The sequence below is a fragment of the Drosophila teissieri genome, chromosome 3R, assembly GCF_016746235.2.
Source record: "Drosophila teissieri strain GT53w chromosome 3R, Prin_Dtei_1.1, whole genome shotgun sequence".
NCBI lineage: Eukaryota > Metazoa > Arthropoda > Insecta > Diptera > Drosophilidae > Drosophila > Drosophila teissieri.
The window spans coordinates 7,678,665-7,705,953 of record NC_053032.1 but is presented as its reverse complement, the minus strand read 5'-3'; the positions used below and the strand labels follow the sequence as shown (position 1 = coordinate 7,705,953).

Genomic DNA, 27,289 nt, shown 5'->3' with positions numbered 1-27,289 from the left:
AGTAAATGAAACCGTTAGTAATAAAGATAAACACATTCTCCTGTCCACCTACCCTTTCTCTTAGTAGTTTGAAAAACGGTATCGTAGTCGCTACAAAGCGACTTCTTAAAACTGCTATCCCTTAATTTTTCGCTGGTGATTTCTTCTCTACAGGCCACCACGAAGATAGCGTAGCGGGTGAAGTGGCGCAGTTTTTCAAAGACAAAATGTGTTTGATTTGGCGGCAATTCCTTAGAAAACACCTCATAGAATTGTCTGTTGGAGGACAAGAGTTCTTCATCCTTATAGGTATTTTCGTCGTCCTTTTCGAAAAAGGCATCGGTATCGTCTGTGATGGAGCGCACATGGCGAAGAAGTACACTGCCTTCCACATCATCGAGCTCTGGCTCGAGCGCAAGGTCTCGCCTTCGACGGGAAGGGTTTGTAGCTCCTCCATTTGGAATAGCATTGGAATCGAGAGCTGCATCTTCCGCTCCGTCTGATTTGTCAGTTGATCCATTCTTGCTTTTCCGAATGTTTGGAACGAATATAAAGTTTTGCAATGCGTTCTCAAACTCCATGCCCGCTTGAACTTTACGATCATCGTATTCCTGGCTGCTAGTTTTCTTCGAGCCCTCCACGCACTTACAGTCACCTGCTGACGGATCCTGTGTTTTCTTGGTGGGCGTTGTGGCTGGCAGGTCATTTTCCATGGCCTTAACTAGAGCTGCACAGATGAAATATTTAAATAAGTTAACAATGGACAAAATTAGACTATTTTATTGCTTACGTTGATTACAGTAATCCCGGTTATTGTTACGGGTAGGCCGATTTATAAGTTTAGCTTTTAGAAAAAAGCGTGTTAGCACGCCATAAGGCTTATCTAGGTAGCTCCAAGTTACGTTCTAAAAAGGCAAACAGAGGGTCAGTTAAAGTGAACAATTTCGTCAAAATCATTTCAAATTCTAAAGGGACAAATTGCACAACGCCATACTCACAATTTTCGAGTCTGAGATGGCGGTTGCTACCAGCTCGGTCACCTTTGATGGTCGTCCGGGATTTGTCCTAAAGTTTTTTACGTCACTCTCCGCGTTTGTCAATTCCGAGGATATAGCCATGGTTCGGACATAGTAGGAGTAATTAGTGTATGGAATCAAATTGCTGAACACCATGATCCCGCTCTTGTCGGGAGAGCTGACCTTCCAACGATCATCGCATGGATCGTCACTGCTTTTAGTTGAGTTCCCGTACGGATCGATCATATGATAAAAAACAAAACCGATGAAGGCGCGCGGGTCCTTGAAAATAATAGTCGCGTTGCTCGGCTTTTGGGGCTCTCCTATTTCGACTTTTGTCGTGACGTTCAGCATAGCGGAGTTTGCTCCCACTGATTGTAATGTTACGTTGAGAACGGCTGTTCCACCTGGAAATGTATTATTCAGGTCAGTACTGCCAAAATGTTAAATTTTACTGAAAAATTCAATAGAAACTACTTACAAGATCCGCGGTTTCCGTTCGAGTCGGCGCCCACATCAGACTTTTCAAAGAACTTTGGATTGGAGGCCAGCATGGGTAGCAACTGGTTGATAGTGGACACACACAGTTTTGGGTTGAAATGAAAGAAGACGCCGCCCTTCCTAATAAACACTGTTTGGTTGGGTGCCCAGAGCTCATCCAAATCGCGATTATCCAGCACATACAAAGCATATTTATCCGCATCCATCGGCGGGTCGCCGCTAATTTCAGTTAGAGACTGAAAGAATTTTAAGGACTTCAATCCGTAGGTCAAGTGAACCATTAGGGACGACTGAATTTTATGAACGGCCGCCAGGCCATATTTTAATTCATCCATGACGTGAGCTGAAGAAAATAGCAGTTTTATTATAACAAAGGCGATAACTTTTTGTCAATATTACTAATGGACTCTCACTCCATTGTCAAAAACATACTAATTAACAATAACTGTAAAAACCGAAATGTCTACTTTAAAAATATTTGCTCGTTTTAATAAAGTTTAGTTCTACGACTTTTGAAAAACCCGATAGTCTAGCGAGAAAACAGAACAGATAGCCACCTGTAGCCATACATAACGTAATCAGCAGAAACCACTTACCACCGCTTTCACGTTTAATGCTGATAGTAAGCGGCTCGGTTCCGGTTATAATGGTGCATCCGTGGAACTCCCGAGCACGCTCCAAACTGTCGATAAGACCGGATGAGCACTCCTTGTCACACTTGCCGCCCGGACATGGTTCGCACATGCGCTTATTTTCCGACTTCTGGTAGCCCGTTGGACAGTGGGTGATACATCGCCCGTTATAGGGAATACCGGAATACACATTGTTGGTTTCAAACTTTGTTAGTGTGGTGCACTCGCTCGCCGTAACGCAACGGCTGTCGAACTGCGAATGAGTATGAAAGTTAGGTACTTGCTGTAGAGTTAAATTTAATCTGTTTCTACCTGATAATAGCCTTTCGGGCAGGTGTCCATACAGATGTTATTGAAAGACACGTTTCGACAGGAAATGCAACTCTCATTCCCATTCTTATCGATGACGCATCCACCCAAACAGTCCTGGCTGCAACAGGTGTGATCATCGATGCAGTTGTTTCTGCACTTTTCGGGGCACTCTGGAGGAACAAGCATGGAAAATGTTAGCAAGAAAATGGTCTGGCTTTTCGGGGCAACTCACTTGTCTGGCATAGTTTGCTATTCCAGCACAGGCGCCTGTTATTGTGCAGCTGACAACTGGCGCTAAGCTCTCCCTCAATGGCCGCGGCATCGTGCCCCTCTTCGATTTTGATCTCCCCCGGACACTTGGAAAGCCTACACTCCTTCTCCTTGCCGTTCTCCGTCAGCACCACCAACTGGGTTTCGTTTTCCGCCAGAATTTCCAGCCAATCGATGGTCCTATCATAGCACAGCTTATGATTCTTCTCAATGCGCACACCGCCCCTGGTTATGGATCGCAGCTTGTGAAGTCCCAAATCCATGAGGTCGAAATTCGAATAAACGACCAACGCGTATCCGTCGAACAGCTTGTTCCCCCTGATGACGCTTAGATTGGGAAAGATCTTTGACAGTGAGTGCAGTCCGGTCACTCTGTAGATTATAATATAATCGGTGACCTCGGTCAGCTCGGGAAAGCTCCTGTTCAAGGGGCTTGCGTCGTTTATCAAGTCGATCAGCAGGAAGCCCTCGATGACCGTGCAGTTCTCCAGCTGATTGAAGTGGGACACCATGTTCCTGATGTCCATGGATTTGCAAGCTATAAGGGTAATGGAAAAGTTATTAGTGCCTGCCCTTCTATTGTATAAGCCTCGAGAATAGAAAAATGTTCCTTTAACCTTAAAGGTAGATTATAGGAGGTAATACATACGTTTTACATTTTGTGACAGTCGCGTTGTTTCGGTTGATTCGCTCCTTGGCCATCGCGAATGTGTCCCCGTCACCGAAAGCGCGTTCTTATCCATTCCATCAGCTATATCATTGTGCAGCAGGTGCTGCTGATGTGCTGGCAGCACGACCGCTTGGATGGCCAATGTGTTAGCCAGTAGGATACAGAGCAAAATGCTGATCCAAGGCGTGTAATAGTAATTGCGCTTGTAGTAAGAGCACTTATGCTCCCCTATCTGTTGTTGCTTTTGTTGTGGTGTGGCACGTGGCAGCTGATGATTATGCTGTAGATGTTGTTGGTTGTAGTTTTTAGGGCTTAAGCTCAGTCTTGTGGTTGCTGCTGCCAGTGTTTGAAGCAGCCATAGGAATTTTGTGTAATTAACGTGGACTTGCTGCTGCTGTTGTTGCTGCTTCTGCCGCTTGTGCTGATGCTGTCGCCTGCGTCGCTTGTTGAAAATGCCGCAATTGAACATGAGCAGCAGCAGCGACTGCAATGTTCGCAAAATATTAAGACAGTTGCTGAAGATATTGAACTTTTCGCGCTGCTGTCGATTGTTTTTCGTGCTGCCATCGTTGCATTCATTGCTGCACTGATGCCCACTGCATTTTACGTCCCTCTTTTTACCCGTCGTCTCCACTCCTTCAAATTTTGGTCTGCGGCACGGTACAATATCATCATGACTAAGAAACCAGACTTGCTTCGAACTGATTTCACTACGTGCTTGACAGCTGCTGTTGCTACTGCTGTTACTGCTGCTGCTGTATGTTTCGTCGCTGCTTGCGGGGATGTCCACTGCTTCCACTGCTTTCCGACAGCAACATGTATCCAGCAACATTTCTTGCCGGCACAAAACACAAATGTGTCCAAGCGTACAGGCTGTTGTTGTTGTTGTTGCTGCCATATCGTTTTCCATCTTAATTTTCCCACGCTTAGATTTACTTTTTGTCACTCCACGTGGCATATTGAACATTTTGAGTCTTTCTATTTTGTTATGAAATAGTTTTCTGAAATTTTCGGCTTTTCACGAGTTTTGCTTTCGGTTTTTGGGTCTATTTCACCCCCGTTAAGTAATCATCTTTCGTCCCGCTCTCACACTCTGTTGCAGCGGAAAAGCGCAACAAATATTTCACTTCAGTTGGAATGCAATTTTTCTTCTACTTGCTCCGCCGTTGCAACTGTAACGAGAGTGTAAGCAGAATGTGCAAATTAGGTTTCAGTTCTCAAGCTAAAAAACAATACAGAAGAACAGCAACCTACGTAATTCCATGCGAAAAAGGGCGCCAAGTGCTCGGCACACGTGTCTGAACTACCTGCCATCTGGCGTCTCTTTCGCACAAAGCGATTTTCATTTTAACGCTTTACCCTCGTCATTTCAAATCCCTAATTATTGCACTTGACCTATTGGACATACAGTTTTTCGCTGAAAGTTCTACTGCATCGCCTGGCCAAAAAAACTTAGTTCTATGATATCAGGTCGGAAATTCGAGGTCAGGTAAAAATATGTTATTTATTATTTTGTGATATAGATGAGAGGAAAATAAATAGATGATATATTAATATTAACTATTTTGTTATTCTTACTCATCGGCATTTATTTAAATGTTAAATATTTATCTTTGGGAATAGCCGTTTAAATGTATTTTTTCAAATTAAGTCACCATTTTGTTGCCAATAATGAAATAAAATTAAATAATATACGTGCATGAATAGTTAGTTAAGTAATTGGGAATCCAAGTACAAATATTTTGGTGTTGGGAAATTAAAACTTTTAAAGATACAAAACGTAAGCAGCAACAACAACAACAAATAATACTCTAAACAGCTGGGAACCAACGATCCACTCTATCCATCTCGCTCGCACTCGCCGAGCAAAAAGCCCAGCTTGCTAGGCAACAGCCAGAGCAAAAAAAATAAATAATTTTATGCAGCAGACAAAAGAGCAGAACAAATAAGAATGGCAAGCATATGGAGAGCGATTCTTCAGCTTAGCATTGACGTTCATTTTTTCTAGTGTTGAGTGTTCTTTTTTCAATTTTTGAATGACGCGCGACATTTGTTTGACGTTGGCAGCGCAGTCGCGTTGTAAGCGTGGTAAATAGTAATTGCAAGTGTGTGCGATTTTTACTACGCTGTAATTCATCAAAACCTACGCCTTTTCAAACGGGTGACTTGTGCAAAAAGACTTGTATTTACTATCTCTGCTTCCTTTTGCTTTTACCCCACTAATTTTGGGGCGTAACTTGGGGCAAGGAAAATGCGACTGCGTGGCAAAGGAAAAAAATGGAAATGCGAGAAAGAGAGAGGCAGAGGGAGCCGCAAGTGAGCGAGTTGTTGTTTTTGCGAATTTCAGCTGCGTAGTTGAAAACGTAGTAGATGTACAACACAAACACAGGCAAACAAATAAAAAAAAAACCGCACACGCAATTTGTTCTTGTTTTGCAAATTTTTCTAGCTTGTCGCCCCAAAGAAAAAACGGAAAAAAAACAGCCAAAATTTATCAAATAGCCTTCTCTCCGATTTCGCTCTCTCACGCACACATTTGTGTGCTCTCAACTAATGCCGCTTGTTTATTATGCTTGATTTGTTTTTGTCCTTATTGTTGCTTTTATTGCGCAGTAAAAAATAATACAAACGGCTAGCAAATGTCGCACTATAAATACATAAAATACATGTTCAGCTAAAATATTTAAAATTTTATGGCTAAAACATACAAATAATGTTAAGAGACTCGACCGAATAAAATTACTAAATCTTAATAAAGAAGCGCCATATTTCTCGCTCTCAGCCCATCAATCACAGTGACTCACAAACTGTGGCTCTAAAACTTTCGCCAGGTGCATGTGTGTGCGGGTGACCCAGATTTCCCTGACAGTTTTTTTTTGTATCTTTCAGTTCAACCCAACAACTAACTAAAAGATGAAAGTTCCGGTGAGAAACATTTCCGGAAAACACAATATTGCCAAAAGATCGGAGGCCCAGATGATGGACTATACATTGTATAAAGATAGTTAGACTTGCAAAAATGCCTACAATTCCGACACAAACAAGCGGCAGTCTAAAAATGTAGAAAAATAACAATGGTAATGAAACTATAGCAATATAGTACAACTCTAAGTAAACACATTAGAAATAATACATTTATGCTAAAATGGATTCGAATTTACAAATGCACATATGTATGTACATAGTTCACTCACTTAAGATGACTAAGTCCACTTAGTAGAACCGCCTAAAACCCACAAAACTTTAGCCACTTTGAAAACGGTTAGGTCTTGAACTAAAGATGCCAAGCTGAAGTGGAAACACGGCGGCTGATGATGACGCGATAAGGGGAAAGGAAAGGGCCAGGCCAAAGCGAAACTGGCTCGGCTGGCTTGGCTTATCAGCACTCGTTTACACACATGGAAATTAACAGCAAACGCTCCGCTCCGGAGCTCCGGACGCTGGCGAGCGTTTTATTGTTTAATTTCGTTTAACGCGCCTCGGGCGCCACCGTGCACGCGCCTCGTAAAAAGTGTAAAGGTGCATTTGGCACGCCTAACCGTCATTTGTCCCTGTTTTTACTATTCATTGTTGTTGACGCTTTTGTTTCACATTTTCAAGTGCGAATGGCAAGACTACTTGACAACGAACTGTTTTCAGATGCGAATATGTTACTCCAGTTTTGCAGGTTGGAATTAAAGAATTTGGCATAAGTGCATGACAAACTGATAAAATTCTGGTATTTACTTTAATATTTTACATGTTTACATATTTACATGTTTATTTTATTTATTAACAGTCTCTAACGTTTAAACATATTCCCTTCCAAATTCATTGATGAGCACCTAATATTTGGTAGAACTGCATGCCGAAATGTCCACAAAACTGCCTAACAACTTGCACTGCTTGAGACGTGAACACTTGAAATGCATGCACTTAAACGGCTTGCAAAATTTCGCTATTGCTTTAAAAACTTTAAGAATGTCGTAAAAAGATATACTCCCATAGGAATTTACTGCATTTTAATGAGCAGAGAGCGTAAAAATGTTGATTTGAATAGAGAAAACAATAAAAGCAAGAATTATCAAGAAAGAAATTTGCCAACTGCATTGCCTTTTCGCCGCCTTTCCTTAAACCTCTTAATCTGACTCACTGGCAGAAAAACAGAGACACTCCGAAGTAGCGTGGCAATAACCACAATAATAATCATAACAATAACAATATAAACTCCGGCATTGACGCAATAACAGGCAGAGAAAAGGCCAGTGAAGACAGAAGAATGTAAAGAGGAGAATCGGAGATCGGAGAAACAGAGACTCTGTGCGGCCGAAACCAAAAGCCAACAACATTCCAATCCGGACTGAAGTTGCCAGACCAGTTAAGAAGCAACGACAACAATCCCAAGAATAACAAACAAAAACAACAGCCTCCAGAAGACAACAAACAAGAAAAAGAATCTGAATCTGAATCTGAAGAAGGAGACCAGAACAAAAAACAAGCTTATTGAATTATGTCTTATGCTCCAAATCCAACGACTTTTGGTTTAAGATTTTTTGTTTCCCGAGTTTCAAAGCAACCGAAAAAGTGGAAAACAATCAAATTGCAGCATTATGATAAGCGGAGATCACGCCAGACTCACTGGGAGATATAAACGATCCAAAACCTGATTTGACCGACCGAAATTCCAACTTTATATCGATTGGCTGCTGGTGATCACCGTCATCATCAGGTGCCGCCGCCGCCGCCTCCCATTCATAATATCTCAATCTTGTCGGTTTGTCACAGCAACGACTTGTTTTCATTCCCCAGCGATCTTGCATATTCTGTTGAATATTTTGGAAAGGTTTTTTAAGCGAGCATTTAACACTGGCGATACGCAAAGAGCTTAAAATAACTTAGTATTCTAATTCCTTAACTTTACCATGTTTAACTCTGTTTTACTTCAAAATAATGTGCTTTGAATGTCGGAAGAACTATTTCATGTTCTGGAAACTTCTGTGACGTCGAGATCGAACCCGTGCATCATCGTGACTTACAATACCGGTCACATGTGGCGCCCCCTAATCTCCAGATCTGCCAACTCATGCCCAGAGTTGGGATCCACCAATTTGCTGTCCAACGATCGTTTTAGCACCAGCAAAGGTGACTGAAGCTTTCGAGCACCTAAATACTTTTATATTCCAGTTGTTGTCTTCCTACAATCGCACAGTACGTTGGTGTGGGCCTGTTGTTTTGCTTGACATGGTCGCTTTTCAGTGCGAAAAGTGTATTGTAGAATGTGGTGAGTATCGGTGTGTTCGAGGTGCGAGTTCCAGATAAGCAACGTGACGCCGCCTCACGCGAGATAAATAACTTTGTCCCCTCCCGGCAAGTGTGAAAAAGAGACAGCCTCTAGTCGGGTGCGAAAGAGAACGACTAGCTTTTGCAAATAACAAATATGACATTTAAATGCGACTACTAACGGGGGGCACAATTATCCATATAGATAGTGCCGCCTGCCCAGCCCCCAGATGTGTGGAACGAAGCTAAGCCCAATTAAAACAATCAATTGTGGGTGTCGCCAATCTTGCCCGCTGTGATGAAATAATAATTAGTTATTTCATCAGTAATTTTGTTTTTTGGGTGGGAATACTAAGTGCCCATGCGAAATTTAACTAAGTATAATGTTATCTTATTCTTTCTGGTAGGAAAAGTGCACTTGTGATCTATTTGATCCAGGATATTGTGAGGTATTTCGTACGACCGACTGCGTATTTTCTATATAATACTAAGTGCCCATGCGAAATTTAACTAAGTATAATGTTATCTTATTCTTTCTGGTAGGAAAAGTGCACTTGTGATCTATTTGATCCAGGATATTGTGAGGTATTTCGTACGACCGACTGCGTATTTTCTATATACGGTTTGGGCTTAGTATGCAGTTACCCCATCTACAGACTTTCTACGACAAACAATTGTCTCGAAATATTGGCCGCTAACTTCAAAGGAACTATCGTTGTAAAGCGAGTAAAAGTGGCCTGTCTATTTGTGGTCTCTTCGGGTCTCCAGCAAACGCTATATGGAGTTGTACCAGGCGGTGACAGTTTTCCGAGGGTTTTCATCAGAATGTTTTCAGATCTGATTTACAGAAGCTGGAAACCGGAGGGTAGAAACATGCGGGTAGGGTTGCTATGAGGCTATAAAACACTTCTAATTATGGAAATGAGTAGATGTATAAATTACAGGGAAATATATAATTCAATAAGAGGGGTGGAACACAAAAATTAAGTAATGCCAGAATCCGATGTCGTTTGAAAATAATAAAGGTGACGGTAACCAGAGACTTTCGTCTTTTCTATTAAAAATAATTACAAACAAAATAGTATTATTCATTTAAGATACAGATGCAATATCTTTATAAAAAAAAAACAATTACATGCTGACACTTTAAATAGTTATAATCATAAAAACGAGTTCCTATTGATTGCGATCATAAAAACACGGCCAATACTGTAATCAACTAATTTTAATTATTTACGACTACAATTTCAATTGACTTGCTTGGCTTGTCACCGATTGATTTTCCTCTGTGTTTCCTATGTAGTGAATGCCTTCGTTGCGGTTGATATTTATGCTTCTGCTGCTGATTGAGCGCATTTCAACGACACTGGTTTCGAGCCAACCAGAAACAGTCTCACACCCCTGAAAAAGCCACCCAAGCCCTCGAAACTCTGGTAAATGTCTCGCGCGTTTTGTTTGTTTGCACGTTCATTCATAAACTCGTAAAAAATTCGAAAACAAACAAAAGCACCACAAAAAAATTCCAATAAAATTTTAATTAACACACAAAAAATGTAGGAAAGCCGAAATACCAAGAAATAGAAACGCAACGAAAATGGGGAGATCCGCTTCGAAAAGCGAACATAAAACGTAACGAAACGAATCATACAACAGTAACAACACTAACGTTCGAGGCCTAGCCCCAAAATCCGTCGAACCCAATCGAATCGGAGCCGATCCAAAAGAAACCATTACAAGAGACACCTGCGAAAATGTTTAAATAATTATGAAATGCCTTTGCGCTCTACAAAAAATAAGCCCCGATAAGTGAGCACACACAGTAAACGGCTTTTATATTTCGGGGCATTTCGCATTCCAAGCACACTAGAGGTTGTCGAGATGGTTTTGGGAAAATGAGACGGAGCCGAGACGGAAATTCCACGATCATGACGTACACGCTTTGGCGATGACTGACTTTTATCGCCCCGAAAATATGGGTAATTGGTAATCAAATCATATGTATACATTTTTACCCGCAGGTTCCAGTAATCGAGACGATTAACAATTTATAATCGAAAAATCAACCCAAAAAAATAAACGAATGTCATGACTAATGCAATTAACTAGTAAAAATGATCACATATGAAAAATACGGGGTTTAAGCAGTTGAATCCCTATAGCTTTCAGTTAACTTTTATATTCAATCTACTAAAAATATATCTTGCCTAAAGAAAACAAAATATTTCGGTTAAATGAAAGTAAATAATAATTTATTTCCATCATTCTAACAAAGCGTACGAAATAGTTGGTTTGCACACCATGCCGATAAAAACTATTGGAGGCCGAGCGAGCCGAATCAGAAATCTTAAAGTCACAAGTCTCGGCGAAAACAACCACGTCAGCTGATTAAGACCAAAAATACCGATCTCGGTGCGTGAGCCAAGTCAGAAACGGCCAATCGGAGATGGTTAGCGATAACGATAGCAAAGAGGACTATGATTGCTGACTGCTTTCGGCTGCCATTGATACAAACTTGATACAAACTCCTATTTCGGTAAATTATTTAGCAATTCGCTACTGATGAAAATAGTTTTGGAAACTCAAGGCGTTCTTTGTATCTGACTACTACTTTACGGATATGACCGGACTTTTATTAAGTATATATTATGCTGATTTATTCAAAAGTGCACATTTCACACGACCATAGACAGCAATCTAAATCCCATAAAAGACCTCCATTACCCCGCTACGAAATCTCGTGACTTTCACTAGCAGATAGAGCCCAGCAAACAGACTTTGGTCATCAATCACATGGGCAGACCGGTAAAGTACCACACAGCCTTGTGACAATCCAATAAGCCGTCACGTTCGAATCAAAATACATTGTTTATTGCACATTTTCCGGGCTGCCCCTTTCATTCCCGTCTTTATCGGAATACTTCATACTTTGTACACGTCATTGTCATATCAAAGACGATGATTAGGGGCGATCCTTGACGCGGTGTTATTTTTACAGTTGCATTCCCGGCTCTATTCTCCAGTGCCAAGTATAAAGTGCCGCATACACCCGCTTGCTGTCTGTGTTTATTCAATGAATTATTATTCAACCGATCGGCAGGCATTGAATTTCACAATAACAATAACAAGATAAGAGCGGGAATAACTAGTGCAATTGTTCCACTAAAATTAATGATACGAACAAAGTTCGTACAGACAAATCAGCGGCTAAAATTAGATTTCCAGTAAGCCAGAGCGATTGATTACTTAAAAGCATAACTTTAAGTAGACTTGTATGCATACCTCATAGGTTGAACACTTTTGTAGCGAGATTATTATCTATTCGTTCCACCAAGAACACCTGAAAATAAATAAGGAAACGATAAGTTAGCTAAAAATACTACTAATCATACATACATATATACGGCCATAACACACTAAATTTAGTTCGGAACAGTAGTGATATAATTGAATAAATAATTTATAACACCCCCCATATCTTAATCTTTAAAGGACTGCCTTGACTGATATACATATATTTACCCCTATAAGCCCCCCACCGATCCAGCAAGTCAGGTGAACTGTTTGCTTTGCAAGTGCTGTTTGCAACATTATTACAATCAGAGTCAATATGTAGCTTAGAGCTAGGGATAAATGACAAAATATTACAGACGATCCCTTTCATTACCTATCTAAGTTTCTATTTGTCCACAGAAAATATTGCTGCAGTACTACATGGAATGAGCAATTTATATGGCACTTCCTGTTATGTTTGCTTCCCAGTTGGCATTTATTTATCTAGGCACTCTTTTTTTGCACGAAAAGCTTACGCAGAATTCTCGGAAAAGCCACCACAGCTAGCAAAAGGGCAATGCAAACAAGTTAAGCTGTTGTGATTGATCGAGTACGAGAGTCCCTGTTTCGAAATCCAAAAGTAATTGAACAGAACTAAAACTGTTAAACATTTCAAATAAAACAAGATAGAACGCTATAGTCGGGTTACCCGACTATCTGATACCCGTTACTCAGCTGGTGAAAGTTCGAAGAGAAATTACAACACTGACCGTTTTTGGCGGTTTGTGGGCGTTAGAGTGGGCGTGGCAGGATGAATCGACAAACTTGCGCAGCGTCTATGTCTCTGCTTATTCTTAACTTTCTAGCTTTTATAGTTCCTGAGATCTCGACGTTCATACGGACGGACAGACAGACGGACGGACAGACGGACATGGTCAGATCGACTCGGCTATTGATCCTGATCAAGAATATATATACTTTATATGGTCGGATACGCTTCCTTCTGCCTGTTACATACTTTTCAACGACTCAAGTATACCCTTTTACTCTACGACTAACGGGTATAATAATACGGGTATATAAAACCAATTTTTTGCATAACCAGCATGTTTCCAATGTATACTAAACAACTAATTAGAATAACTTAGTGTTCATAACAACAGTTCATACATGTCATAAGATGATCGCATCTTAAATAGCTACGTAATTAAATAAGGCGAGGCTTTCTTTTATATGAACAACCAAAAAAAAATAATGTTTTCTATTATTATTTTTTAAAGCATTTCCAGTTTGATAATATGTGATATGTTGGCTGATATATTACATATCGTAAATCGTGTTTTTATACGTACAAATGACGCATACAATCAATTGCATTTCTTTTATTATGGGTCGTTCATAGTAGTAAACATAGTTAAATACCGTATGCGTTTCCCCAATGATCTCTGTCAAGCATTCTTTGTTTACATGGTATTTTCATTGGACTTTTGCAGATGTTGCGGTTGTTAATATTTATTTAATTTATGTCGTGATTGAATTGTACATTTCGATCTAATTTATTGTATTTTTATTGATATTTCCAAATTTTCGTGCGCACTTCCGCCAGCTGGGTAAAGGGTATGTGATAGTCGGAAAATTGAATAAAGCGTTCGCTCTAGTTTATATTGCTCTTTACTTTTTATTATTTCTTTATTTAGCGACTTAAAAAGAAATTGTTAATAGACTTAGTTATGTAAAATTTAATACTAACAGACTTATTTATAGAAATAAATTCTTGTGTCACTGGATACTTTCTTTTTTGTAATTTATATTACAATTACTCGTAAGTTAATAACTTTGAGTACAATTTTTAAACCCTTTCACATTATCTAATAGTAAAACAAGTTTCGTCTTTCAATTGAATTGTGTGAAACGTGTCTCGCCTTTCATTAATCTTATTAATGCGGTTGGGAAATGCAATCGCATTACCAATAACGATTTTATTAATTACAGTATCTATACTTCTGTATTGAGAGTTAGTACTTAAAGACCTTGAGCTGGCTAGTTCCGGTCAGATAAGATCCTTCTCAGTCTGGTTTTGGTTCTTATTATTGAGATTGCGGTTGTGGCAAGTTAAAACCCGCTTATAAAACATTTTTGTGGTTTTTTTGTTTATCAAAGTGTTAAATGCACAGAGGAATACGTTTCAACAGCAACTGTCAAAAGAATAATATAACGGTTTAACCTTTTTTTTGTTATACTATAAAATATGATATATGTATGTATGTACATATAAAACTATTATTTTAATTCACAGGATTGTATACAATTAAAAATCCCAATTGCTGTTTTTGGAATTAAACGAGGCAAAATGTAAAGTACTTTTACTAGTATACCGTGTGTGTATGGTATGTGCCGCGTTTTTATTGAATGAAAGGCACGAAAAGCAACAACAGGCGATCCCATGGTACTTGCACTGCTTGCTCACCAAATCTCTTGGCCTCTCTCTCCCTCTCCAGCGTGTGTGAATGAATGCAGTGGCGTAAATAGCAACAGCAACCACAACAACAACAAAGGCAAGCAGCGTGAATCAAGTAAATGAAGTATTTAGCGCGCGCCTTTTTTCTCTCCGTGTGAAATGACATTTTCAAGTGCCCGGTTGGACGCCCTTCTGTGTGAGTGAGTGAGAGAGCGAGGTGTGCGTGTGTGGTATGCAAGTGAGTAAACAACAATAATTGTCAGCGGCAATAACAGAAATAACATTTCATATAAATTCCGATTTGATAAGCTTTCCTCCCTAATCTCGACAGGGGATTTTCCCCTACCGATCCTTTCGTGGTCTTCTTATTTGTTTGTAGGTTGGCTAACGCTTTATTTTCTCACTTGTATTATTTATGATACGTTCCGCTCCCCCCATTGCACAATTGTTTTTGTTGGAATGCATTGCACAAGATATTTCCCAGTGTGCTTGTAGCAGTGCGAGTGTGTGAGTTGTTTGATTTGGCATTTTCAAGTTATCAATGAATTTCACACACACGCACGTAGGAATAACCGGCGTGAGTAGAGTAAATTTGTCCGCGTACTTATTGAATTCGATTTCATTCACACCCAGGGACCCCGATTTCCCCCACGAATACCACCAGAAATTGAAGTTGGCACAATTACCGACAGTACAACTTGGCTAGCGTGGATTTCTTCAAATGCAATCCCACTGAATTCTCAAGATATGCTCGCTTTTCTATTTACACAAATATTACTAAAAATAATTCATGCACCTTTTATTTGTTTCAAAATCGCCCATTATATTTATTGGTCTTTTTCATGCGTACAGTGCATTTTAGAATTAAACTATGAGATGTACGTTCAGGCTAGAGTGGTTTTGCCGTATTTACCTACTGACGGCGGGTAAATAAGTTCTATATTTGCTTACCTTATCAGCCGCCTTATCGCCCTGCGCTCACTCCACAAATGTTCCCCATTTTTGTTGAATGAATATTCCCCTTTTGGGTAATGGGAACACCACAATACAACCCATGAAACCCCCTCCGTTTTCGCAGCCCATTCATCTATTCCCATCTGTCGGCTGTTCGCTGTATCTTTCGAGCTGAATCACAACTTTGACGGGCCAGTCAAAGAGTCAAGCTAATTAATAACAAGCTATGGTCGTCCGAAAAAGATTTCCACCGCCTCCCCGTTCTTCAAATTTTGGTTCTTACATGTTATCAGTTGGATTCTAGCTCGTGCGCCCCCTCATCTGTTTCCTTTCTCGCTTGCTGGTTCTTTTCTGCTCGCCGCTTGTCAAATTTGACATTTGCTTTTGAACCGTTCATAAAATAGGCGCCAGACTGATTTTCGCTCGAGTTTTCTCCGCTCCTCTACTCACCAGTCGCTTGGTTCTCAGCTCTCGGTTTTGTTTTGTTTTCTTGTTATGATTTATTAAACATTTATTTGGCTTAATGAATTAATTTGATTTGATTTGGACAGCGTAACGGAAATGCCTGCGAGTGTGTGAGTCCGCTTTTGTCTGTGTGAGGCGCCAAAAAGGCGCGCTGCACGACGCAATTGTCTGAGCTCGGCGGAAAAGTGCATGGCGAAACAGTAGTGAGGGGAAACAAAGAAAAACACCGAAACGACAACGACCAATGAGCCGAATATGGCAAAACATTTTAAGTATAAACTTGCATAATCTTACTAATTTAATTTTTATGGATTATAACTAGTAATTGCTTGCAAGTAATTATTCCCATTACTGAAAGTCAACTTTATTACAACGGGCTTGGAGGGAAAACGCAGCAGGCCTCCTGATCACAAAATAGAACGCAATATGTTTTTACAAGCCTCTGAAAAATTGCCAAGAAACAGCAACAAAAGGCCACCAAGTTATAATGGTTGTTTAGCTATTAAGTTCCGCTTAAATTGTTAAATTTCACATTTACCTTATGCCCGTGCGCCAATGCTATAAACATATATTTACATACATATATACATACATGTGTACATAGCTACGCTTACAAACACAAGCAAGCGAAAGCGCCAGCGGCAAAAACAACGACTACGACTACGACAACGACAACAACAACCACTGGAGCAGAATGGGGAGAACTACATAAGCAAAGTGCGAGGCACAAAAGAACCTAATCAAGAGCAAAACGCCGCAAATAAAGCAATAAACAAGACACAATATTGTTTTTTCTTCTTCTGCTACTTCTCCTCTTCTTTATTCCTTGCTTCTGCCTAATAACAACAGCAAAACGAGTAATAATAATACAAACAACAATGCAAACGAGAGCGGTTTCGAAATACTTGCCCAAACAGTGCCAGTAGTTTCCATTTCCATCCACTCTCAGTCTCTCGAAGCTAAAATCTCGATTCTCAAAGCCCCAGTTCAGTTCCGAGCAGAAACAACAAGGCCCAGATACACAAGAGAAACTACTAAAGTACAGTAAATAACCAGATTAGCAAAAAAACACCTAGATTCGCGGCAAGACGAGACGGGCAGACAGACAGACGCAGCTAAACTTTTTAGCAAGGCCAAAGGAAAACAAATTATAAATAATAATGTTTTACAAAATAAGTATGTATGTTTTTGAAGTACCAAAACAAATTAACAACAAATATTTTTCTTATACAAGTAGCCGTTTCACCAGCTCTTCAATTTTGAGGAGCTCAAGAAAATAACTATATTTCTTTACATTTAAATACAGAAGTTTAATACTGGCAGCATGTGACAGAGAAAACAATATTTATTGCGTCATACAGTATTTGATAATACACAACATTTCACATTTACAAGGAACTATACTTCCCAGAAGACATGTAAGTGTTTTTGTTTGAAACCCGGTTCTCGGAAACTGTGTCAAATGTTTAATATTTATGACTATCCAATTGTTTGTCAAGCTTTCTAGGAACTCTATAATAAAACGAATTTTGCAGTTTTCTAAGATTTATATTAAATATATACTGTGCGCAAGATTATCGCGAGATTTCTTCCCTTGCCGAACTCTTTTGAGATTCTCATAGACGAGAGAGAAAAATTCATTTATTTTCTTTCTCTCGGGAGATGAGCCTTGATTACTTTGTGCTCAGCGTATTACTACTGAGCTCAGCTACTGCAGAGTAATCTCTTCATTTTATGGACGCTATTCCTTTTTGATGTTACAGCAATATTTCTATTACAATTAATACATTACACTTAAAAAACACTTATGGTAATTTGTTTTTCAATCTGAGGACATAGGCGTAGAAATAGAAATACATAAGACAACAAATAGATAGCGGGCTCACAAAAAAAAAACAAGATAGAACGCTATAGTCGGGTTCCCCGACTATCTGATACCCGTTACTCAGCTAGTGAAAGTGCAAAAAGAAATTACGACACTGACCGTTTTTGGTGGTTTGTGGGCGTTAGAGTGGGCTTTTGAACATGAATCGACAAACTTGCGCTGCTTGTATGTCTCTAGAGTCTGTACGCTTAATCTGAACTTTCTAGCTTTTGTAGTTCCTGAGATCTCGACGTTTATACGGACGGACAGACGGACATGGCCAGATCGTCTCGGCTATTGATCCTGATCAAGAATATATATACTTTATATGGTCGGAAACGTTTCCTTCTGCCTGTTACATACTTTTCAACGAATCTAGTATACCCTTTTACTCTACGAGTAACGGGTATAAACACAGAAGACGCTTTAAATTTTACAGTATGTAATAGCGCAAGCAACTACACAAACTCCGGTATCAGTGGCGGAATTGAATAAACTAATCAGAAAAGGCAACGAAGCGCAAAAGTCGTAGTAAAAAATAGCATACAAAACAAACTAGAGATGCAAATAAAAACAAATCGGTTAGAAGTGTCTAGTTAATGTAAAAACACAAATAAGCAGCAATAAAGGCAATAACAACAAAATCGTAATACACATCCAAAAACAATTTTCTTGTTGTACTATTAACAAAACCTCTTGATGAATTTGCATCATACAATAATTTTACCTTTTTACAAAAAAAAAAAAAAGAATTTAGGTCGCTGATTTCTTAGATTTAAAAACAAATTTTTTTAAAGTATCCCCTAATTTTTTAAATATCCTAAGGGTTGAATGGGCGGACCTATCGATAACAAAGGCAAATCCGCAAAGTAGCTCAATGCGACAAAGAGCACGCACAAAATACCGCGCACGCATTTTTAAGCCAACCACAAGAAAAAGCCGAACAATTCGGAGAAACTGCGATGAAAACAGAAGGTGGAGAAAGGACGGAGAAAGAGCGTACCCAAAGCCCGTGTTTACAGTTGTTTGATCCCACAAATCAGATTAGAGCGAGAGGGAGCCTACTGGACTGGCGTGTGGTGAGCTGAGGCGCAGTGGTGTGTTCAATTGAATGTCCCCCAACACCTCTCGTCCTAGCCCATTAAAATAAAATTCGAGGATCTGCACGGGGAAAGCAAGGGCTGGCGGCAGCTGGGTCACCAGATTTTTATCTATCACACTTTTTATGCCACATCAAGCGTCGGACACAACATTGCAACGGAAATAGTGCCACTGCGAGAGCAACGACAAGACGGATTTATCAGACGGACGGACAGGCGTACGAACGGACGGACAGGCGTACGAACGGACGGACAGGCGTACAAACGGACGGACGAGGCAGTAGGCTGTGCAATGTGTTTGTAAGTCCCTAAAACATCTCCATAAAATGTCTAAAGCAACACATTTATTAATTTCTGTCCGATTCCAGTATATAACAAATTGAAGATACAGATACAGATCTCGCACTAATGAAAGTGTAGTACTATTTTTATCAATTTTTTTTTTTTTATCTAAGCCTTTTACCAACCATGTTTATTTCTAAGATCCACAATACAAATTCGAACTAAAAAGCCAAAGAGTTTCATTTTTGGGGAACTAAATAATTTCACGCGATAAGCACCGAGTTTTTTTTGAGTGTGAAAAGTGCAGACGATCCGACACCAGCCCATCACACCACGCCGTGAAACAGCGGACCAGCATCAGCACATCAGATTGCCCAGACCGGTACCGCCGGGCGCAGGTGCGAGCGGGACGGGCAGCTTTTGTGTGCGGACGAGGCCATTAGATGATCGCCGCGGCTAAATTTAAATGTCTGTGCGTTTAAGTTGCAAGGCAAAAATAAATCTACATAAAACGTAAACAACTCAGGCTCTTCGTTTTTTTTCGTCTGCTTGTAATGACAGATCACAAGATCCGTGTAGACGGGTTGGATTTGGGATGGGACGGAATGGATCGGTCTGTTGCCAAGGGGTTGCCCTCGGGGTCCGACAAGGGTGCCTGCTCCCCTCACACCCAAATAAATAAATGTAAATGGGCTTTTACACAGCCCAAACTTGTTTATTCAAAGAAAACAAAAAGTTCATGATCAACATTTTGACAAGGTCTATGGTCTATATGGGATTTCCGCGTCATAAAAAGGAGCGGGTTAAATATTTTTATACATAGGGGTTCGCATATGCAGTTCACTAAAAACCACCAATATTTAAATTACAGAGAACCATATACAGATAAAAATCATTGCGATGAAGAATCAATCATTTATTTGGTCTTAAAGAATTTTAAATTTAAAACAAGAGAAACCGCTATAGTAGAGTTCCCCGACTATCTAATTCCCGTTACTCAGCTAGTGGAAGTGCGAAGTGACAGTTTTTGGCGGTTTGTGGGCGTTAGATTGGGCGTGGCAAAAAGTTTTTTGGCAAATCGATAGAAATTTATAAGACTAATACAAAAATTAAAAAATATTAAAACATTTTCCAAAAGTGTGGGCGTGGCAGTTTTATGCGGTTTGTGGGCTTTAGAGTGGGCGTGGCAACATGATTCAACAAACTTGCGCTGCGTCTATGTCTCTGGAGTCTGTATGTTTAATCTCAACTTTCTAGCTTTTATAGTTCCTGAGATCTCGCATTCATACGGACGGACAGACGGACGGACAGACGGACGGACGGACGGACAGACGGACATGGCCAGATCGACTCGGCTACTGATCCTGATCAAGAATATATACTTTATATGGTCGGAAACGCTTTCTTCTGCCTGTTACATGCTTTTCAACGAATTTAGTATAGCCTTTTACTCTACGAGTAACGGGTATAAAGATCCGTATTAAAGCTTGCGCCATACTATAATCATTAATTTGTTTAATTGGGGAAAAAATTTTGAGAAAAGCAATTAGTCAGTAGAAACGGATGTCATCCTGGCCAATCTGTGATCAATCGATGACGGTCCAAAGCGGTTTTCAAGCCGAAATACCTCATGAATCTTATTAGTCAGAGGTCTCAGAGAGATTCCATAATATTGGATCCGCACTGAGTCACGTCAAAGCAATAAGGAATTCCAAATGGAGAACAGCCTACAAAGTTTGAAACAACAATGACTTTAAAGTCCTTTCACCTTTGTGCTCTTCACAGGTTTCCTCCCCTTCACGAAATGAACTCTCGAAGCTCCCTCTTTAATAGTCAGCTCCCCCAAGGACTTTGTACTCCTCCCAGCAACCCCAAAAGATAATTTACATTTTCGTTTATTTTTAACATGCATTTGCCGGGGGTGTGAAATTGAAAGAAAAAATTAAAAATAGCAAAATGCATTTCTATCAAATAAATAACACGAGACAACCGACGCTACGTCCCCCAATGGGGACCTCTGAAATCACAGTGGGGAGAATTCGGAGGGTTGGACGTGCTCTAAAGGTGCAGTTTGTGGTCTCTGCACGTCCGCATTTCCCTAATTTAATTTTCGTGTTTCAGTTCACGATCAATTTCATTCTAATGATTGTAATTAAAAACATTTTCCTGCGCCACCGAGACAGAAAGTTTCACGAAGGGGCTCGGATTGCCGGAAGACAGAGAGGAAAGTGGGCGGTTGGACGCCCACTCAAGCGCCGTTGTATAGCTAAAAAAATTATCGCTTCGTTTAAAGCGAAACGAAAAACAAACGTGAAATAAGAACTGCAAGTCAGTGCAAATCCCAAATACTCTTGCAATATGACCACATTTTATTTTACCAAATAAATTCTTCACTGTTTTTCAACTGTATGTATTTACATACCATACCATTCGACTGTTCAATCTCTCTTACATATTAGTTATTAAAACAACATTGTATCGTACGGCTCGATTCTCGAGGAGATTAATGCAATATAGGAAACAGTAAAGAAAGCAGGGAAATATGCTTAATTTTAGTGAATATACTTGGAACAGAGTACTTCAACGGACTAACCAAGTCGGGACCATCAACTTCTCCACGAATAAGATTACAAATAAATAATGTTCCAAGCATCATTATAGGGTAGGTAAGTTACTTAACATTAATCTCCTGGAATAAGAAGGTCATGTGCGCATCCCAATTTGGGCGCCGTAAGGTGAGTTGCTGAACTCCATGTTGCTGACTCCAAACAGGTGTTCCATACTCAATAAGTTTTAGCAATGAAAGGATCGTCAAATGAAGATCACCATCCCTTTACCACCTTCTTAAAAAAGCAAGTACACCCCTGGCTTTATTAATTTTTATTTATGTTTAGTAAGTAGTTTCCACAGCACTATATTTGAAAGCTGTCTAGATCGGATTGTACTACGAATGGCAAAAAATTTCCTTATGCTGCAGGCATAATTTAACATCGTCTTTGTATATAGGTACACGCGAATGTTTTATTACTACTAACTCGCCATTTTAATAACCTAAATTCCAATTAAAACAAGAGAAAACGCTATAGTCGAGTTCCCCGACTATCTGATACCCGTTACTCGGCTAGTGAAAGTGCGAAGGAGTCTTCAGCACTGACAGTTTTTGGCGGTTTGTGGGCGCTAGAGTGGGCGTGACAAAAGGTTTTTTGGCAAATCGATAGAAACTTATAAGACTAATACAAAAATGAAAAAATATCAAAACATTTTTCAATAGTGTGGGCGTGGCAGTTTTGGGCGGTTTGTGGGCGTTAGAGTGGGCGTGGCAACATGAATCGACAAACTTGCGCTGCGTCTATGTCTCAGGAGTCAGTATGCTTAATCTCAACTTTCTACCTTTTGTAGTTCCTGAGATCTCGACGTTCATACGGACGGAAAGACGGACAGACGGACGGACAGACGGACATGGCCAGATCGACTCGGCTATTGATCCTGATCATGAATATATATACTTTATATGGTCGGAAACGCTTCCTTCTGCCTGTTACATACTTTTCAACGAATCTAGTATACCCTTTTACTCTACGAGTAACGGGTATAAAGATCAACAGAGTCAAATGTCGTACTAAAGTCAGTGGAGATCTGTTTGAAAATTATTTTTGATCAGCGAAAGTTTTTCTATGTTTACGTTTTCTTTTTCTTTATTATTTTCGGAATGTATTTAATAACCCTTGAAAACAGTGTAAGTGGCATAATAGTGGGACAACAGCAGCGTCGTCACAGCAGCGTCGTCGAGACAATGAGGCAGAATCAGAATAGCTTTGCTATATTTTTTCGAGGCTCGTGGGTCGTCGTCATGAGTGGGATGCAACCCCCCCAGCTCTACCTGCCCACCAATGCCGCGCTGAATTTCGTCAGATGAGGTCCCCAGCACAAAAAAGAAAACAATTTTTTCTATATGTACAACATCTTGAGACGACCCCGTCGCTACGACGGCGTCATCTGTTGTGCATTTCAATTTGTAATTGTAATTGCATTTTATATACATTCTTACATCCATCTGCACTGTGCGGACTCAATGAATTGCGGTGTGAGAGTGTATTTTGGCATTTTCGGTCATGGGACCATTTGTGCTACGTTTCTTTGTGTTTGCACATTTGGCAAATGCCGCTTGATTGGCAACGAAAGCTGCCAGACTCAAGACTCATGTGTTGCAAAGTGGCTTAATGCTTGGTCAAATGCTTATTTTTAAACCAATGACATCTATATAAATGTTGGTGTTTTTATATAAATAACTCATAGGTTTTCATTTTATTAGATTGAATGATAATGAGGCGTTAAAATAAAAAGGTAGTACCATTTTAAAGAACCGAAAGTCTAAGATGCAACAAATTTGTGGGGTCCAACATAAAATTCATAAAACGGCTTTACCAACATGCCGGTCCATTAGATTCCGGCGTGTGCGCACCTAGGGAGCCCAAGCCCGACATTATCATTACTGCATATATAGTGTGTAATGGCCATGGTAATCGTCACCACATCATCATCATTAGCATCGAGACTATCATCACTGCATCCCGGATGCATGAAAATGCAAAAAGGCTGCAATGTCAAATCCAGAAATGGGCACAATGACACAAAGCTGGCTGCAGATTGCGGGCTATAAAAAGCGGCCAGCCGAGAGAGCAGCTAACTTTCCAAATGCCAATACCAAACACATACTAGCATGTGGAACAAAATCACAGTCATTATGCATAGCATCTGTGTGTCTGAGTCTGATGTTTCCAATGGGCGACGACAACGTCTCAGCGACATTTAGCTGAAAATGCAATAAACAACATTCCGATCTAAACTCCCAGGCGCAACCGCCCTCCCGCTGTTTTCATTTACCCCTTTTTGTCTGACGGGCAGGAAAAATAAAATAGCAACTACAGCGGCAGCCGGGTCATTATGCGCATGTGTCGCCCATTATCGTATAATGTCGCCGGCGATTTCCAAACAATACATCCACTGCAGTTACTATGCATACTACTATACTACTATAAAATAAAGATCGCAACCGAGCTTGGAGTAATAATCGGTACGTAGAAAAAGTTTTAAGCAAATATAACTTCAAGAAAACGACTCCATCTTGCATATCTTGATCGCTTTGAGTGATCGCTTTCAGTAAAACAAATCAACTGGCAAACATGGCGAAATGGCCTTGCCTTGTTGTGGACGGTAAAGTTAAAAGGTCAGACTAAAAATTAGGCAAGGTCACTTTTTTGCGCCCAGAGGAGTAAACGATAGAAATATGGGGAGGACGAAGGAAAAAAACACGATTCTTCTGTTTACTCTTTTAGAGGGTACTTCGGTTTTACAATTTAAATATCTATTATCTATTATTTAAATCTATTATATGGGTCAAAGTAATATTATATGTATGTATGTAAATCTTCTTTCCTTTCGTTAATGGTCTTTAAAAACACCCATACAGTTATCCACGTGAAGATCGGTACAGTAGGGTATCACAATTTTCCACAGCCTCCCAATGACATTGTCAATGTCAATAACAAGATCGTTTCTTCGCTTCCTCTGCACAAGCACTCGTATGTATATAAAGCAGGCGACTTGGATGATATGCGCATATGCTAAGAGATCTCCAAGAGGCAGACAGGCGGCGGCGATCTTGTTGCATACGCTTAACGGTTTTCTGGCTTTAACCTGGTGGCGTTATTTGCCCCAGCCTCCTCTCCAAGTGATTAATGGGCCCAAACGAGCATCCAACTTTACCTTGTACGGGTTATGCTTGAGGAAAATATACATTTATGTATATAGGTGGAGGAGACGAACTTTGACGACTTGTGAGCAATTAAAAAACTATTACGGCGGCAGCCAAATGGCAAGCTGCATTGTTTACTGTCGAGTTTTATGTGCAACGATGACGTTTTTATGGGCGCCACACGAGTGTGGGTCGAGGTCTTTCCCTTCCTTTCCACTTACACCCTCCCGCTAGCACTGTGCCTCTCTCTCTCTCTCTCACTCACTCTCCAACTCCTCTATCCGTCTTTACCTCAGAAACCGTTGCGCATGCGCCCAACTCCGTTTTTATTTTTTTTGGTTTGTTTCGCTGACTTTCCACTGTGGAATGCGGAAATGGTTTATACCCATGAGTCTTTCGGTTTCTGTGTTTCTGAGCTCTTTTATTTTTAGGTGCATAACTCAAAATGCACCCTAGTGACACACATAAAGTATGACACTCTTGCCATCTCTTTTCCGCCTTTGTCCGATTGTTCTAAATTAATTGATGGCCATTAAAATTGGTTTTAATGAAAGGGAGTTGGGACAGCGAATGGCGGCAACCAAATTGCCATTGAAGGGGGTACCGCCGATTACTTATACAAAAATGAAAATAAATTAAATGACAGATGGAGTAGGCTTATGGCCTTATCATTTCATTATACCTCATCAAGTACAAAATATTAAACGTTTGCTGTGTTTATTGCACAATTTTAATTTTTCTATCGGTTACAAAGTCGGCTCAATATTGTGGGTCTAAATGGTTTGTCCTGGTATTGAACGAAGAAAGGTTTACGTCAATATATCAGTACTTTATGATGTAATAAAAGCATCACCCTGCTTAATGATTATGTTTCAATGAAAAACTAGACACATTTTATTGTCGTTTGACTTTTAATTAAAAGGTGAAACAAAATGAGGAATTCTAACAATGAGTTGGAAAATAACTTAAATGATTACAATCCAAAAACATAAAAAACATTATTCATTTACGTTTAAGCCCAATAGTAATAACTTACATAAATAAAACAAGAGAGAACGCTATAGTCGAGTTCCCCGACTATCTGATACCCGTTAACAGTTTTCAAAAGTGTGGGTGTGGCAGTTTTGGCCGGTTTGTGGGTGTTAGGGTGGGCGTGGCAACAAGTTTTTCTGCAGATCGATAGAAAATTGCAATACTAATAAGAAAATGAAAAAATATTAAAACATTTTTCAAAAGTGTAGGCGTGGCAGTTTTGGACGGTTTGTGGGCGTTAGAGTGGGCGTGGCAACATGAATCGACAAACTTGCGCTGCGTCTATATCTCTGGAGTCTGTATGCTTTCTCTCAACTTTCTAGCTTCTATAGTTCCTGAGATCTCGACGTTCATACGGACGGACAGACAGACGGACGGACGGACAGACGGACATGGCCAGATCGACTCGGCTATTGATCATGGTCAAGAATATATATACTCTATATGGTCGGAAGCGCTTCCTGCTGCCTGTTACATACTTTTCAACAAATCTAGTATACCCTTTTACTCTACGAGTAACGGGTATAAATACGATATACATATACAATAACAGATGACAATGCCATGAAGATACTTAAGTTTAAAGCGAATGGGGTTAGGTCTGGAAACATTCCGGGACAAGTCGAGAAAATTCTCCCTCTCGGCGAATTAACTCTGCATTTTTAGCTCGATCGCATTCGCAGACTGCAGCTCTGTCTGTCTTTTTCGTTTGCCGTCCGGCCCTCTCTTTCTTCCTTGCGATTCGAACTCTGGACTTTAACTGATTCACGCGCCGTTCACATAACATAAAACGTGATTTTAACATGGAGAGTGTCGAAGAGATGATGCCACGATTAATGCTGCGGCTGCTTCATCGACTTCATCTTCGTTTTCCTCTTTATCTCCGACATTCTTGACAACAAAAAGGAAGAGAAACAGCTACAGACATTGGAATGTGGCAGCGCCACTTTACACCCTTCGCATTGTGAGTGTCGTCTGCGGCTGCAGCTGTTTCTACTAGTTTATTGGATACATCTAAAACCACGTCGGAAAAAAGCAGAAAATTCTGGAAGGGCAGGGGTAAGGTAAATGCATCCAGAAGAAATGAAAACGGTACGGCATGTTAACTGTCTCCGGACATAAGCGCATACAGCGCAGTGAGTGCACAAAACAAATTACCAAATCTCCAAAAAAAAAAATATGTACTTTTGATTTTGAAAACATTTAGGCTTGAAAAAACTATAATTTTTTACTATTAGTTTGGTTCAGAGGTTTACAACTGGAAACCAAAAGTCTCTTTATGGGTACCATAATGAATGAACGAAATTATATACGCGAAAATTAACATAAACGTATAATTTGAATTTCGCTTACCAACTGTTAAACAAAGCGGAAAGAAAGCCAATGCATAACAGGAAATTCGGTCCTGTGTTTTTGCTTACAAGCTTGAACTAGGCGATTAAAATGGGGAAGAGAGTTTGGGAGAGCAGT

The 27,289-nt window shown here is 40.0% G+C and overlaps 1 protein-coding gene across 1 annotated transcript in view; it reads right to left on the bottom strand.

The window, feature by feature from the left end:
• LOC122622206 (insulin-like receptor) overlaps positions 1-27,289 on the bottom strand; it is a 49,493-nt gene that overhangs the window by 5,919 nt on the left and 16,285 nt on the right. Inside the window, exons 3-11 of the mRNA XM_043800468.1 lie at positions 11,919-11,976; positions 3,360-4,552; positions 2,673-3,248; positions 2,441-2,610; positions 2,093-2,381; positions 1,477-1,839; positions 978-1,402; positions 770-884; positions 53-706 (exon numbers count right to left, since the gene is read on the bottom strand). Of these exons, the coding sequence (XP_043656403.1) occupies positions 53-706; positions 770-884; positions 978-1,402; positions 1,477-1,839; positions 2,093-2,381; positions 2,441-2,610; positions 2,673-3,248; positions 3,360-4,347 (3,580 nt within the window). The 5' untranslated portion in view covers positions 4,348-4,552; positions 11,919-11,976. The remainder of the gene's footprint in view (positions 1-52; positions 707-769; positions 885-977; positions 1,403-1,476; positions 1,840-2,092; positions 2,382-2,440; positions 2,611-2,672; positions 3,249-3,359; positions 4,553-11,918; positions 11,977-27,289) is intronic.